At 41.0% G+C, this 17,762-nt stretch overlaps 1 protein-coding gene across 1 annotated transcript in view; it reads left to right on the top strand.

Moving 5' to 3' along the window:
- Nucleotides 1-417: 417 nt before the first annotated feature.
- The window catches only part of OVA1 (methionyl-tRNA synthetase / methionine-tRNA ligase / MetRS (cpMetRS)), a 114,709-nt gene continuing 97,364 nt past the window's right edge, over nucleotides 418-17,762 (top strand). The window contains exons 1-3 of the mRNA XM_087660848.1: nucleotides 418-904; nucleotides 1,534-1,677; nucleotides 1,796-1,945. Coding sequence (XP_087516974.1) covers nucleotides 569-904; nucleotides 1,534-1,677; nucleotides 1,796-1,945 — 630 coding nt within the window. The 5' untranslated portion in view covers nucleotides 418-568. The remainder of the gene's footprint in view (nucleotides 905-1,533; nucleotides 1,678-1,795; nucleotides 1,946-17,762) is intronic.

Raw genomic sequence — 17,762 nt, 5'->3', positions numbered from 1 at the left:
TTCCTTTGAAGCTCAAGTTTCATGATTTGTAATAACTTCTCATCAGTATTGACTGACATTGGTGGACATAGTATTTTATTTCTTATTATGGTCTATAAGCCTTATAATCCTTTTCTCTCATTATGGTTAAACCTTGTTTGTTTTTTTGGTCTATAAGCATTGTAATCCTGGTCTCTCATTACAGTTAATTTTTATTGTGATTTGCTATTTTTTTGTTAGTTTTGACCTTCAAATTACCAAATCACTTTGTTTGCTTCCGCCGCCTCCGTGTGAATTCAAGGGGCGGCGGCAGTGTGAATACCATTCTACCGCCGTCTCCGTGTGAATTGAAGGGCGGCGGCAGGAGAAAAATGTAAAGTCTTCCACCCGGACAAGGAGTTCCACATCACTCACTTCCGCCGCCCCATTGTGAATCCGCCCTTAGACCCAGCAATCGGAAACACTTTGCTGTTACATTTCTTCCACATCTCACGTTGAACATTGATAATCATCACCTTGTAAGAGGAAGAGGGGCAGGCAGGCACAGAGAGAGAGAGAGAGAGAGAGAGAGAGAGAGAGAGGGAGGGCCATGTGGACGAGGTACAGTGTCGTGCACTCCCCTTGCCTGTCGTCCACACCCCCCCCTCGCAGTTTCCATACCTCCCTCCTCCCTGCCTCCTCCTTGTTGAGTGGCTCCCGTGATGCAATCAGAAGGCCCTGTTGCTGCAACTATCTCTCAGTCAGAAGCCGCCCTATCACATCCAGGGCTCCCCTTCGTATCAGGGCTCAGTGTTCCACCGACACAGTGGCAGGCCAAGACGGAGATCCTTTCGTTGTCACTACCCCTCTTTACTACGTGAACGCCCCTCCTCACATGGGGAGTGCCTACCCCACCATCGCCGCCGATGCCCTCAGTAGATTTCAGGTCGTAAAGCAGCTCCCTATTATGTGTCTCTACTACTTCATTGTGGAATAATCTATAGTTTGTCAGACAGCTGTCTTTCGAGTCAGATTTTTTTTTTTTTTTTTTTTTTGGCAATTTATGTCAATGCAGTATTTACGTTCTCTGATAACATTCCTCAAGCTATCTTAAGTTATCTCAATTTTATGAATATTGTTAATCCTTGGACTATTCTATATTAAGGGATTTGATGGATGCCTAAGTGACTTGGTTACCAAGTAACAAGGACCTTCTTATTGTAATGTTTGCATTACGAGATCATTAATGCTCTAGAGTCAAGTAACTTGACATCCTTAACTCCTTGTAACTGTACATTAGGAGACCTGATTTTTATGAGAGTCAAGTCTCATGGTCACCGAGTGGAAAGGACCTCTTTTCGCAATTGTACATGAAGAAATTTGATGGCCAAGGCACAAAAGTGATCACATGTGGCTATAAGAATTTAGTCATTTGATCCCCTAAGTCCTTTTTGTAATTTGGAACAGGGTCTCAGGTGCTTTGAAGATACAGCTTTCATTTGATTGCATGAGCTTCCTCACATTCAAGGTTCATGACGATATCTGATGTGTTGGCTTTTATTCATTGTGCTGCAGAGATTACAAGGTCGCAATGTAGTGTTTGTGACTGGCACAGATGAACATGGAGAGAAGATTGCTCTTGCTGCAGCAGCTAGTGGCCGGACACCTAAGGAGCACTGTGATATAATTGCAGAAGATTATCGGTCTTTGTGGAAAGATGTAGTGAGCTTGAACCGTTAGGTCCAGCTTCAGAGTACCTGATTTAGCATCTTCTATACTTTTTAATAAGTTTGGATGTCCGGCTTATTGTATCATTTTCACCTCGATTCTCACGCAGCTGGATATTGGTTACGACAAATTCATAAGGACAACAAACAGTCGCCATGAAAAGATAGTTGCCGAGTTTTACAAGAAAGTATATGAAAAAGGTGACATCTACCAAGCAGATTACGAAGGTCTCTACTGTGTCAATTGTGAGGATTTCAAGGTACCTACCATTGCTATGATGCAAATGTAGTTGTACAGCCGCATAGTTTACTCTTTTTTCTTTTCCTTTATGTAACAGAACACCTTGTTCTATGTTTGGAACTTTTGAACTGCTATCTAACTGAGATTGTAATTTAAAGTGTTTGTTGAGGTCAACTTTTGCTGTTGGTTTCATGAGAATCATATCTCCATCATTACTTTGTCTCTATGTCTTCAACTAATGTATCATACAGTAATGCCTCATGGGTACTTCCCCAGCAGTACTCCTGGATATACCAGGCCCTTCCACAATAGCATTCACCTTCTCAAGGCATTGTGAAGAAATAAAATGAGTTAATAGACACATTCCCCTTCTTCAGATAATGTGAAAAACAAAAGGTTTTGAAAATTATAACACATGCAGAAAGGGCCCAGCATCTTTAACGGATATATAAGAAGATTAAGGCTAGCATCTGTAATGGATATATTGGGAGGTCAAGGCCTTCGTTACACATGTAAGAAGACTAAGCATTGGAATAATTGTGAATCAATATGGACGTAAAATAGCCTTTGAAGGTCAGCAGCTACAATCAAATGAAAGAGTTAGACAATTTACAAAAAAGAGAAACTTTTTCACGCCAATTTGTAGAAGCCGATCTTATGATGAACATGGATGATAAAGTCTACATCAATTTGTTAATTTGAAAGAAACTATCAAATGACATGCATATCTCTTCATGTGCAAGGAGAATGTACTGGTAGATGCTTTGTTTGGAAGACCGACAATGCATGGTATCACTATTGGATACAGTTAGAATTTGTGAAAGATTTGTGTACTATAGGTGAAAAATATTACTTGCTAGAGAACTATGGACAATGATTGGAGCAGGTTGTTGATTGGAGGCAATAGGAATTAGGCCGAGTGTTGGGTCTTGGGCACGATAAGTGCCAAATGCAACCAGATTGTGACGTGGCATTTTCCTAGTGTTACATGTAGAAGCTTGACATGCAATGCAAGTCTTCGCACTCAACCTACAACAAGACTGAAAATGAAATGATTGTGGAGGAGAGAGACTACTCAGTGACAATATATTAGGGTTTGCGTAGAGAAAACACAGAGGGTAGGGCCATGACTAAAACATATTGAACTTAGACAAGAGCACAAAACACAAAAGAGGGAGAACAGTATATGATGAATGAATGCTTGTTGAATCTAAATGAATGATGAAGGTATAGACATGGGTGCTCAAGGAGTGGAGCTGTCCAACAACCACCTCCTCTCAGCTGAGGGGAGAGTGCTGGAGAATGTCATCCTATTGTAAATAAATGCTCGAACATAGAAGATAAACACAAGTGTATGACAAAACACAAAGTGTTAACAATGGAACTCAGAGGTGAAGAGTAACTCAGAGATAATGAAAACAGAAGAATGAAGAATGAGCAGAGACGTGCTAGAGAGTGTGTCGTACTCTAAATGGATCTTGAATCATAGCAGGCAGCCTTCAAACAGTGACTGGCTATTGTAAACAGCAAGGCAGGCTGCACTATTCCTAAAATGCAGGGCTGAGATTGAAGATGACCGATCTAATGAAGATGGAAGTTTCTGGAGAGCAGTCGTCAGCTCTTGGTAGCAGAGCATGAGTAGGGTGGCATCTACAATTAGGAAACACAAACCTGGAAACACTTGGCAACAGCTGCAATGATGACATGACAGTTGCAATGATGATGTGGCAGAGATGAATTGGAGTGTGTCATACTTTGAATGGATCCTGAATTGCAACAAACAGCCTGTGTATGCAATCGGCAGCTGCAAACATAGATCAGGGTGAAGTCTGTCTGGATCAGACTGATTGGAGGTGGAGGCAGAAGGCTGGCCTGCATAGGAGCAAAAACACCAGGGCAGCAGCTCTGAAATAGTGTGTAGCAGGTTGAGGATGAAGAAGATGATGCTGATGGCTACATGAACAGCAAACCAGCCTCTTACTGCCTGAATTGGGGCTGGCAACTGCACAACCGATGATGTCAGCAATCTGCCAGGTCTGTATAGCTGTAAACACAGCTGCTGTGGCTGGCAACTGCAGGCTGGTCATGTAGACAGGCTGCAAAGAAGGTGCCTGCAGCAAACACAGCAGTTTGGCTGAGTGGACCGATCTCACCAGCAGCTGATGGAGGGCTGGCTGCACTACGAACTGTTCAACTGAGTTATCTACCAAGGAGGGGTGTAGACAGCAATGAAAAATTGGTGCCAGCTGATGGAGGATCTCCAGAAGGAAGAATAGAACAGAGTGGCTCAGTAGGCTTCTGTTTATAGATGAGGATCCTTCCAAAGTTTGGGTGTTGGCTTATGGGACATAGACACTTCGGTCATTTTCGATAAAGTTTGTTTATTTTGAGTTTTGGGGCTGTTTTAAAGAGCTAATTAACATTTAATTTTGTAATGCACCTTTTAGCTTAACAGAGTTGTCAAAGTTAGATTCATGAGAGCTTCATTGTATAGGCTCATTGGTTCATGGAGTGTTTCTTTGTCATAAGCATTTGGTTTGTGGGCTTCTAGTCAACTTGACCACCCTTGTTGAAAGTTGCCTTTGGCCCTTCTTATCGTTCCTTGGGAAATTGAGCAGTCAACTCGCAAATTCAATTGACTACTTTCAACGGACATTTTTCATAAAAGTTGACTAATGCTTTAATATTTGCTATATCACCAATATCTAATATTTTGGATTTTGGACCATGCTTACCAAGACATGATCTCTTGCCACACAATTTGTTGGTGATTGTGCAAGCGTCTCACCTCTTGCCTCTTGCAAATGTGTCTTGCCTTGTTAAATTATTCTCTCATGTACTCTTAGGTGCATTACATTGTGAAGAAATACCCTAACACAGAAACATATATGAAATCGTATGTCAAAGCATAAACTCAACAAAACAAAGTTAGGGTTAGGGTAACTTAGAAACAGTGAACACAATGGAAATTTGAATGCATGATTGAATACTGAATATACAATGCACATGCAGTAAACAAACTATGCAGGGAATGAAAACGGTACCATGACCTCTTATGTCTCGAGGATTGAGGTAGAGGTGTGGAGTGGGAGATTGTATCATACTCCTGATGGATCCCAAAATGCAGCAAGGTAGCTCCCAAGATGTTGGATAGTAGTGAATGCAGTAGATTGTGGTGCCGCATCTGTATCGGACAGGCAATGGAGTGAGAAAATAGCAACCGTAGATTTGTTGATGACATGGACTATCAGGTAGCAGCTGGAAAGACCAAACGCAGCAGTATCATGACATCAGAGTATAGGGTGGCAGCTAGAAGGGCCAAACATAGCTAGCCAAGAGGTGGAGATAACAAACATAGCTAGTGAATAGGTCACTAGGTTGAATGCAGCATTCTTGAGGGAGAGTTGACAGCTGACGGTGGCAAAAAGGGGAGAAAACCGACACAGAAGGCTAGAAACAAATGCCTAATAGATATGGACAACAACGGGCAGCTTTGGGTATGATGTCCTCCACAAATGGGGTGTGGGCAGAGAAGTTAGAGGGCCTAAAACTTGTAAAAACGAGATTGAGCTGAATGGAGGGCAGCCTACCTATTTATAGAAAGTTTCAGGACCTTATACTGGGCACCACTTTAGAACTCTCTCGATCCTTGCACCATTTTAGGGTTTTCATTAATTAAGCATTTTTGGGATTGTTTAGGAGACTAATTCAGCATGCAATGCTTATTTTAGATCAATAACCTGTCTTAGGCCTGACAATTGAGCTAGAATAAAAGGCCAACACAAAGTTTTTTGTGTTTTTATTTTAGTTGTTTTCACCCCAAGATATCCCACCCCAAAGTAGCCACGGCATTGGACAAAGGGTGTATAATGGTTGCCTAGTGGCCTATCAAGACTACAGGGGTGATGGTTATCTTACCAAGGGAGTCCAAGTGGTTACCTAAGAGAGACCAGGGGGTTAGATAAAGGGTGCACATCTGTTGCTTCGTGGCTTACCAAGTCCTGCAGAGGCGGATGGAACCACAATGAACTTTTTTTTTTGGGTGTCATAAAGGCCTTTACAAAATAAGCAAGCTATCCCTAAGAGAGACCAGGGCGTTAGATAAAGGGTGCACATCCATTGCTTTGTGGCTTACCAAGTCCTGCAGAGGCGGATGGAACCACAATGAACTTTTTTTTTTGGGTGTCACAAAGGCCTTCACAAAATAAGCAAGCTATCCCTACCACTACTGGGTGTTACAATGAAGAAGGAAGAGGCTAGTGGTGTGTGAAGCAAATATGGTGGGTATGGGGAGAGGTTAAAAAGATGTGTGGAAAGGAAGCTAGTGAGGCTAAGCAAGGAAGGGAGATTGCCTTGAAAATTGCCATGTGCAATGCCACGAATATGATGGATCTATCCGCACAGATGCATGTTTACAGAATAGAATGCTAATGCATTGAAGTTATGCAAGAGGCAATGTAGGTGTGATCATGCTTATGCAAAATACTATGCAATGGTGTCACTTGGAGTCTTGGGTAGTGTCCTCATAGGGAAATTGTTCACTTGTCTAAAGGCCCTTTTACAATCATGTCATCTTGATGATGCAGATGAAGATACAAAGTTGCGTATGATTGGCCCAAGCGATGGGTGCCATGTCCAAGGTAAAGAGGCAGTCGCGATGGAAATGTGGGTAGCAGGATCTCCTACATCGTCAGAGTTAGTGCACCCTTGCAAACATAAACAATACCATAAGTTAGACCATAAAAATAGGTACACCACAAGTATCTCAAAACATGAAGGCATGCAATCCAATGCGGCAGTGAAATATTGACTAAGAAAACCAACAAAGTAAGCTAATTCTGGTCTAGTGTGAATCAACCAAAGGAGTTTTCTTACCATAGATCTATAGGTGTGCTCATGAAGGGTTGACCTAGAGTATCCTTCGAAAGATCCATCCCCAAAAAGTAAGAGAACAAACCAAGGTTTGTTTTCTCAAAAGTAATTGGGCCTTAATCTTTGCTATGACATTAGAATGTGAGCCAATGATAAGTAAATTATCTATGTACAACCGGATATAGCTGACCCCCTTTAAAGTAGTACGGACATATAAGTTCGAGTTAAAAGAGGCAAAATGGTATCCGAGAGTTTGAAGGAATTTATCCATTCTCTAGAACTAGGACCATGGTGCTTGCTTCAACTCATAAAGAGCTTTCTACAAGTGAAATACATTATCTTTTTGGTCAACAGAAGAAAATCCAGGAGGTTGCACCACATATACTTTCTCCTCCAGATAATTGTTCAGAAAGACACTTTTGATGTCCATGTGATAGATTGGTCAGTCGTAGTGAGCAGCGATCACAACCAACCAATATCCTCGTAATCAATACCTTGCTTTTGTTGAAATCCTTGCACCATAAGATGAACCTTGTACTTGTCTAAAGTTCTATCAGCCTTTAGCTCAATCCTAAAAATCCACTTCGTCCCAATGACTTTCTTGTGGCCTAGACGATCTACCTAGGTCCGAGTCTCATTTTTGGTCAATTCTCTCTAGCTCTTTTTCCATGGCCTCTCCCCACTGGGGGTGCTGAAGAGCCTCCTACCAAGTATTCGACTGAGAATGCCCTATGTAATCAGTTGTAAACAACGATGCAAATGACACATGATGAGCAAGCTAGACGGATTTTCTAAGGCCCTCGAGAGTGAAATTTGTTGTAAGGATCCCCTATTCTGCATGGTCTGCTAGTACCAACGAGGTAATGTGTCTCACTAAGGAGGCGTGGAAACTAAAGAATCTGTAGGTGGGCCAGGAGTGGGTAGTTGACCTGGCCCAGACGGCTCTTCCTCGGAGGGAAGAATGTGAGGAAAGGGCTAAGAGTCTGGTACCAAAAAACTCCACAATCTCTCTCTCTTCAAACACTAGATTTTTCTTAACAATCACCTTGTTTATTCGAGGATCGAATAGAGATAGGCTTTCGCTTCGAAGGAGCATTCTACAAAAATCAGAAGATCAACTCCGAGAGTGAGCTTGCCTATCTTATCATCTGGGGTGTGCATGTAGGTACCACTCCCAAAGACTCTAAACTAGGAAACTATAGGCCAAGAGCCAAAAAATTCTTCATACAGAGACCTTTGAGGGATAGCCGCAATTAGCAAGCACTGGTTGAGGATGTATACTGAAGTGTTATAACAGCCTTGATGCAAAGGTGCTTAGGGAGCTCTATTGTGAACAACATAGAGTGCGCCATGTTCATGATGGTACGATCCCTATTCTATATGAGTCCATTCTGTAATGGAGTTGGTAGAGATGAGCTGGCGTGGCATGCTATGTTTCTATAGAAACTTGGAAAACTTGTGGGAGGTGAACTTGCCCCCACTATCACTCCTCATGTATTCTACACAACGAGCAGTTTGGTTATGCACTAGCATCACCCAAGTAGAAAAATATGTGAAGGTATCAAACTTATGCTTGAGAAAGTTTACTCGTATGTATCAAGAATGATCATCCATAGTAAAAAAGAAGTACAGTGCGTCATTTAAGGCGGTGGTGGATGTTGGTCCACAAAGATCAACATGAATCAATTGAAGAGGTGCCTCAACTCTATGTGTAGGTTGATGAGGGAATGAATCATGGCACTACTTCCTAATTGACAAGCTTTATAGATATCCCACAATAGCTTTAGGCGAGGAAGGTCAAACATTTGTCGACGTGACAACTCAGTGAGAGAGTCATATTACAGATTTCCTAAGTGAAATTGCGAAAGATGCTCACCGCTTGTAGGCTTCCATGCAATGGCTAAAGCGTGGAAGTGTTGGAACATAGAGCCCTTGGTTGTTGACTCGGGAAGAAGTTGTCATGTGGTAGAGGCCTCTAGGCTATGCCTCATTGCAAGCAATCACTAAACCAGTCTGAGAGTCAAGGACCTTAACTCTGATTATCGTGAAAAAGATTGTTGGATCCAATTGGCAAAGTTTTTGAATGGATAATAAGTTCACCTTAAGCGGGGGGACATAATACACATTATCTAGCGTAGCATGATTTGGGCCTTGGTTAGTGGCAAAACTGATGTGAATGTGAGCTTGAATCTTAATCGAGGAGTTGTTCCCAACTTAGACTTTACTTGATTGTGGGGGCTTGGGAAATGAAAATGCCTGCAATAGGGGTCATATGATGGGTAGTTCCACTGTACACAATCCAAGAAGTAGTTGAAGTACTTGGCTGTGATGAGTGGGCCTCTGTAGTCACCTTATTAGGAGGCAACTCGCAAATGTGGACGGGACTTGCATCCTCAAATGTCTCTATAAAGATGATGTAAGCCTTTGTAGACCAATTAGACAAGTCCTTTGGCGTTGAGAATGTTGTTGACCGTGATGGCTGATTGGTGGCAACATGGGCCTGGCCGTGCCACTACCCTTGCTGAGGGTTGCCATCACCCTGCCTTCCCTATGGGGGGTTGCTAGATTGAGAGGGGAGTTCTAAGTCTTAGCTTGCAGGGCGACAGCTGGAAGGGCCAAATGCAGCCAGCCAGGGCAAAGCATAAAAACTCAAAATTGAAACACAGAGAGAAAAAACTTTGAAGTGAATGAATGGTGTAAATAAATGTAAGAGTGTACCAAATGCCCAAGGGTAGAACAATGCAGTGTCGGAGAGTGACGTCCTTCCGAGATGGATCCCAAGTGCAGTAACCACTAGTCGAAGCGTCGGAGTGCGAGAACCACCAAATGCTGATTATCAGAGTGTTAGATAATTGAGGCGACAACAGGGTAGGTGTTTGCTAATGTAGATGGCTTGCTGGACATAAAAAACGCAGGTATTGCAGTAGTTGCCTAGTGGAGGAGATGGCAGTAGCCTGTCGCTTGGCACCAGATGTTGAAAACACAAGCTGGTTAGGTATTATGATGTTACAGTAGATAGAGGCCTCCAAAACGCAAGGCGATGGCTGAAAAATAGGCCATTTAGAGATGGATAGTGATGGGTTGCAGTCGGAGATGGCTGGATAGCAGATGGTAGGTGGTTGATGGCTAAAATCTGCACGGTAGAGTGAGAAACGTGCACAAAAGGATCAGGCTGAATGGTGGGTAGTCTATCTATTTATAGATGTTGAAGGGTGCCCCAAAAAACTAGGGTTTTGGGAGACCACTAAAACTCTCTCGACTTGCGCACCAAATTTACATTTTTCATTAATGAAGCGTGTTTTGGGGCTGTTAAAAAATGCTAATAAATTGTAAAGCATGTTTTAGCTCAACACCCCCTCTTAGGCCCAAAACTAAGTCTCAAAGGGAAGGCTTGCAATGTTTACCCCAAGGTATCCCATGCCAAAGCAGCCAGGGCATCAAACAAAGGGTGCACGTCGGCTGCCTAGTGGCCTACCAAGACTATAGAGGCGGTGATTATCTTACCAAGGGAGTCCAAGTAGTCACACCAGAGAGGATAGGGTATCGGACAACGGGTGCTCGTCGATTGCCCAGTGGCTTATCAAGTCCTACAAAGGCAGATGGAACCACATTGAACTTTTTTTTTTTGTGGTTTTTTTTTGTTGTTGTGGTGAAAAGTTAATTTAAGAAGTGACGGTTGATTAAGCAATAGTGACCTAGAAGATGGAAATAGGGATGGTATACCCAACACATCACCAAAATAGTACAAGCTTACCCAATCACTTGAGGATGTCGATGATGAGGGAAAGGGTGAAGAAGTATCATGTGAAGAAGGATCGTGGTGTAATCCATTGATGGAAACAGCTTGGTGCTCTGCACAATGGGATGCATAGTTTGCTATATGCTGAAGAATGCTCATGCAGCAGGTGCTGAAACTAGTCTTCCTTCTTGGAAAGGATTGTAATACCTTGATTAAGCACTTAACTACAACAATCAAGAAATGAATATGACTTGAAATGCACAAATCACCTTAATAATCCTCGGACATTGGACACCCTATTGGCCCTAAAACTGGCACCCCTTTCAGTATTTCTTTAACTTGATTGCTAATGGAATGAGTATAAGCTGAGATTCACAATCTCCTTTGGTGTTCTAAAAAGCTTCTTTACTGTAGCAACAATCAGCAATCAATTCGGGCCAATTGCCCCTTGATTTTTCACCCAGGACTTGCACAAATGGAACGACCAATTGGCCAAATGCTGGCCCAAACTACAATGAATGGGTTGGCATCTGAATTCCATGATTACACAAACTTTAGTTGCTGAATTCAGTGTAGTGATGCCTTCACCAATTGGCACAGGTCTCAAGGTGGCTGTCAAACCCTAATTTCTACAGAAATTTAGGGCTTATAACAGAGATCTCTTTGCTGTCCACCAAATTTGGATGAGATCTACTCAAAATGGCTGAGAAATGTTGAGATCTCCTTAGAATGGGTTGGAGAAGATGAGAGAAAGCCAAGATGAGAGAGAAATCTGAATTTCTTCATGAGAAAACCCTAAATTGTGCATGCTGCTTGCTGCTTGCTCCAACTTGCATTTTATGCAGTCAATTACTGCCAGGCACCTCCAAAATGCTGTCATCCCATCAGGAACACTGTTGCCTTCCTGTGGAAGGTGACTCCCTATTGTCCCCTGCTTGTTGAGGCTCCTTGATGGTTGTCTTTTGTAGCAAATTGCTATTCTTTGATTAGAAAATAGATTAGCAACTTTCTCTCTCTCTCTCTCTCTCTTTCTCTCTCTCTCTCTCTCCCTTCAAACTGTGAACTACCCAGTCCCCAAAAATGTTTTCTCATTTTGCATGGGCATTTTTGCCAAATGGTGACCTTCTAAACCCATTTTTAGCATTATCCAGCCATTTGATTAATTTTCAAAATTACATAATCCTAAAAATTAATTTAAGCCTTTTTGACCCTGCCCAAAATTAACTGTGCCCATCCATAACTAAATTGGGTAGGCCATTTGCAACTTGGAGTGGTCCCCGATCTTTGTTGACCCTTAGATTGGCATTAATTAGTTAATTAATGCTAGTCCCTAGTATTATCACTAACCCTTATCGGCCAAATAACTGTCCCAAGGTCAAAACTGACACCAACTGATCCCCAAAGCCCAGTTGGTATAACTTATCACAACTTTTGTCTTTGATACCCACTACATGCTCGGGGTCCTTGGCCTATTATCATGAAATAACTGCCATGTGCATCATGTGTGCTAAATAACCTTGCACATTCGATTAATAACTTAATCAAATGTTATTAGCAAGATTAAAGCATCTCAAAATTTCATCTCCGCATGATAAGTCCTCCCCCTTGAAATCCCTGCAATTGTCCTTGATTGCATTGCATTGTACCAAAGGAAAAGCATTCTGCATTGGAATTTCCATAAGGCATCACAGTTACAACATTGTGCACTGTTATCCAACCGTGCTATAGGCCTAAAAAATTGTTGAAAATTTTCAGCTAGCATATACATAATATAAAATAAAAAATTAATCTAGAAATGTTGCTAGAAACTCATTGAATGCATCCATAACTCAAGTTTCTCAATTGTTCTAACTATCAACCATAGAAAAACATCAATTCAGTATAGGCCGTGGTTGAAACTATCAATGGCATTTACCAACATGCTTTTTTCTACCATAGAAAAGCTTCAATTCAGCATAAACCATGGTTGAAACTATCCATGGCATTTACTAACATGCTTTTGTCCATGGAACCAACTGTAAACCATTGAAAATTGAGCATAATATGATCATAATTGATCACAAACTGCTGCAAATGTGACCCCAAACTGATCACAAACTCATTGCAAAAATTTACCAACAATCAATGTAAAAATTGATTCCAAAAGTGACCATAAACAGTTCTCAAGCAAATCTTTGTTCTCAAAATTAAGGCAAAGTTTATGCCAAAGTGATCATATGCTAATGCAAAAGTATAGTTCTAGTATCCGGGTGAAACTCATACTCATTTGCATACATCTCACAGTGACTAGTATACTAGGTAGTGACCTCGTGGCAAACATACTGTCAGCATAGTACCTTGGATATATGTTGAATACATTTGAGATCCACTACATATGAGAGTTGTCCATAATTGGAGGAGTGGAAGTGCTACCTTTCCCTTGAGCATCAGGCAATACTTCGGATCCTTGCTTTGTTGAACCTGATGGAGCTTGATCTAAAGTCGGCTCTAACTGAAAGGCATCTAGGTAAAGCTGTAACAACTGAGGATGGTGTGCCAAGTCATCCTTTTCTATCCATTTGGCATCCATTGGTGAATAATTTTGATTTTTCACTAAGCATCTTTTGGAAACTTTACTTATGACCTTTCTTTCCTCATGTGCCAAAATTTGCTTAGGTATCACAATCTCATCTAGCTCCTCAACCTCAGACTGAATTTCAGTAGACATATCTTCTCACAAGTCACCATGAAAAGGCCTCAATAAATTGATATGAAAGGCATTGTGTATCCTCCAATATGGAGGTAATTTCAGTCGATATGCCATATCACTGATCTTCTCTGATACTCAGAAGGGTCCATAGTATCTCGTACTCAACTTCAACTTCAGATACAATCTTTCTCTTCCTTTCATATTTTTTAGCTTTGCCTTCTCAAAACGCAGTAATACATAATCACCCTCTGCAAATTGCAAAGCATGTCTGTGGCGATCAGTTGTACTCTTTTACTTTTCTTGTGATCTCTAAAGTGCATACTTGATCTTTGCATAGGCCGCATTCAAGTTTTTCACATAAGGATCAGCCTCAAAGATATTATTCTTAGTTTGCAAAATAGGTGATATCTTTTTGCCGCCCTTAGCCACCTCAAACGGAGCTTTGCCCGTGGAACTATGCACTGTGTTGTTGTAAGCAAACTCAACCAAGGTCAAATACTACTCCCAATGTATCTTGTGGTTTGAAACATAGTATCTCAAAAGATCTAACATTATGGAATTTGCTTTCTCAGACTAAGCATATGTTTGTGGATGGAAGGGTGATGAGAATTTCAGCATAGTATTCATATTCTTAAACAACTCCTTCCAAAATAAACTAGTCATGTGAGGGTCTCGATCACTCATGATCGACTTTTGCATACCATGATACTTAAAGATGTGCTGCAAAAACAATTGTGCCATATGATTAGCGTGTATTTTCTTCCTTAGTGGAATGAAATGGGCTTGTTTGCTAAACTTGCAAATGATAGTTCATACCCCATCATTCCTTGTAGGTGTCCTAGGAAACTAAAAAATAAAACCCATTCAAATGCTTTGCCAAGGCTTATTTGGAATAGGAAAGGGCTGCAATAAACGCGGCATCTTTTGCCTATCATGCTTTACCTTCTGACACACGGTGCATGTCCTGGCAAATTGTTCTACATTATGCCTCAAAGTTGGCCAATAAAAGGAAAGCTCCACTGCCTTGATCATGGCATCAATACCTCAGTGTCCTACATACGGAGGAGCGTGACTTTCAGTGATTAACTTTGGGTCTTAACTGCTTTGTGACACTTAGTGGTCCATGCATCATTAGAAATTCATCTCCTAGCACAAAGTGCTCATACCTCTAGCCATTGCAAATCTGATCCTAAACATTAGCAAAGTCTAAATCAACAACATATTGCTCTTTTATGGCATCCATCTTAGTGTGGTAAACCATGCTGACGGCTAAAATTTATGGCTTACGTGACAGTGCATTAGCCACAACATTCTTTTTATCATCAATATGTACAATCTGAAAATGAAACATAGAGAGAAAATTTCCCCATCTCATATATTTCTCTAACACCTTTGTTTGCATTAGAAAGTACCTCAAGGTCTGATGGTCTGTCTGCATTGTAAAATCGGCCCCCAACAAATAATGTTTCCACGTAGACAGAGCATGAATTACAGCCAAGAGCTCTTTGTCATAGACATTGTAATTTTTTTCTGCATGGTGGAGAATTCGGCTCTCATAAGCCACAACCTAGCCATCCTGCATAAAAACAACCCCAATGCTGTTACCACATGCATCACATTGAACAATGAATGACTTTCTTAGATCGGGCAACACAAGCACATAATCTTGTTGTTTTGGCCTCTTTTTTGGCCGATTTTCAGATTTGCCCCTTTTCTTAGCCTTAAACACCTTTTTAATTGGCTTCTTCCCACTCTCTAGGAAGCCCGAATCCTTCCCACGCAGCAAAGCATCAACTGTAGCAGTAGTCTCTATGAGTTGCGACATGCTAGACACGGTGGATATAATGCAAAAATCCTTGATTTCTTTGGGCAATCCACAAATATATTTTTCCACTTGCTCATGAAGGGGTTTGGGGCAATAAAAAGTAATAGACAGCAATGCATCTGAAAATTTTCTATTATATATGCTTCAAATTGTTACATTTCTTAGCATCCAACTTATTCCCAACTGTCATGATGTCCATCTCTAAGGTACTTGTCAACCAATTCAATACAAACATTTGCTTGAATCGTACCTACGTTGATGGTGCTCTAGCTTGTATAAGAAGAGTGGACCAGCATTGCAATACATTGCCTTTCATGAAAGTGACTGCCTTTCGAAAACGAGAACTTGGTGAAGTGTCCCCTTGAATAGGTTGTATCAAATTACTGAATGAAAGTCAAAGCTTTCAGCCTATCTGAAATTGGTCTATGACTCATATAAAGCAGTAGTCGCTTCAATTAATACCTGGTCTTTTCACATACACACATAAATAGAGACCTCACTCCCTCACTCAACACGAGATTGGCCCCAAAGTCCGGTGCCCCTTTCGGTATTTCTTTATCAATAAAAAGATGGAAAGTTACCAAAAAAAAAGAGAAGAAATGTTCCAAAGTACAAAGCCTATGAACAATTGGCTTTCATCTTTTCTGAGTAAATTTCAAGTGCATAAGGACAGTATAGTATATCTAGAATAACATCTCAAGTAGGAAAACACTTTCTGTGACCATAACTCAATAATTCAAGTGTAGAATTGCGATCTGCAGAACTTTGTATTTGCTGTTTTTCACCTGTTTCTTGACCTGTTCTCAGCCTTATTCAATTCCAGATCTGTTCCATACCAGTTGGACTACAAACCCTTTGACCCTGGCATCATTCCAGCAGTAAAACAGTCCTGCACACAGCACTAAATCAGAGCTGAAAACCTTGTTCCTGTGTGGTGTGATCATCACTTTCTTTAGTTCATGCATTGGAGAAGCAATCGGTTGCTCGTGAACCTGGACAGTGAGGCTCTTGCCTCAGTAGAAGAGCAAAGAAAACACAGAACTATACATTCAATTGAATTAGCTCGTCATACAAAGCATTTCCTTTGAGAATAGAGAGAGAGAGTTGACCAGAGGAAGCAAGCTCTACATTCGTACAAGAGTCATAGACAAAGTACTCTCCATAGCTGATGTACTTGCAGCAATCTGCCCTTAGCCCAAAAAAAATTTCACGCTCAAATTTGCCCCTCCCTACATTCAACATTAAAAAAAAAAAAGTTGCTCTCTCTCTTTTGGAAAATTGTGCCCAAATTGTGACACATGGCATACACGTAATGTTTTTCCCATTTAAACCTTCCGGCCTAAAATTCTCCATGATCGTTGTAAAATTTGACCTCGGCATAACCATAGAATTAATCCTCGTGGAAAAACGAAGATAATGACACGAACAGATTTTGGGGTCCAAAAATAATAACTTTCTAAATTTTAGGGATGGTGACCCTTGCATTCTTCAAGTTGTTCTGAGCAACTTTTATCATTGCAATCGCATAAAAAAGTGTAATGTGGCTCAGTTACGGTGACTTTTATATCATGGGCATTCTCATATGTATATCTTCTGTCTTGGTCAGACTCATTGTCTTGCACCATCCCCAGTGGCTAAGCACACTGTTCCAAACCATTGGCATTCTATTCTTTAGTGTCCATTCAATCCGGTCCCAAGGCTCAGACAAACCATTAGTCCAATTTGTCCCAATGGCCGCCTCTTCTGGCCATGCAACGATCCCAGCTTAATCCAAGAGAATTCGGGGGGTAAAAAGCAACAGCAACTAAAGAAAAGAAAAATAAAATATTTATATATAAGTAAATAAGGAAAGCAACAGCAAAAAAGTATCACCGCCTGGTGACACTATCTTGTGTACCGCTGAAGGACTCGAAGTTCATTGCTTTTCCACCCTCATCATAGTCTTTATTGCCCCTTTGGGTGTCAAGTTGTTATACATTGGCTGTTGCAAAAAGGGTGTATGTGTTGAATTTACATCAAAACCAACACCAAACGGAGCATTTGCATGACCATCACTCATTCCTTGAGCCTCATAAGCATTTGGGGATGTATATGCATTACCAAACGTATGCTCTTTTTTTGTGGAAACATTCACTGGTCATGTACTCAGTCTTACCACCATAATGATATGTGACTCCATCCTTGTTATTGGTGTTGAATCCTTGTTCTTTGGTGTATAAGAGATTGTCCTTTGAGATAATTTCTTTTGCATCCTTGTTTTTAAGTTTACTTTCTCCATTAAGTAGAGAATGCTCAATGTCTTTGAGTGAGAGATTAGGAACATTACTGAGGGTAGATACAAGGCTCTCATATGGTTCTTGATTTACACATGCTAGTAGCACTGCTATGGCTTCATCCTCACCTATGTTCTTCTTTAAAGTTGCAAGTTCAGTTTTTAGGCTCTTAAACTTGTTAATGTGCATGGACATAGAAGAACTATCCTTTATATTTAGCTTATAGAACTGCACGGTTAATTTTACTTTTGAGTTTTTAGTGAGTGGAACTCCGGTAATGGAACCATGAAATCAGCCTTTCTTCTTGGAAAGAGTGGTAATTTTCGGATTAAGCACTTAACTCTAGCAATCAGCAAATGAATATAACTTAAAATGCACAAATTACCTTAATAATCTTGGACGTTGGATACCTTGTCGGCCCCAAAATTGTTGTCCCTT

Source organism: Lygodium microphyllum, chromosome 20, assembly GCF_053477565.2.
Source record: "Lygodium microphyllum isolate KBCC chromosome 20, Lygodium_microphyllum_v1.1.10, whole genome shotgun sequence".
Lineage (NCBI taxonomy): Eukaryota > Viridiplantae > Streptophyta > Polypodiopsida > Schizaeales > Lygodiaceae > Lygodium > Lygodium microphyllum.
This window is presented reverse-complemented; position numbering and strand designations above follow the sequence as displayed.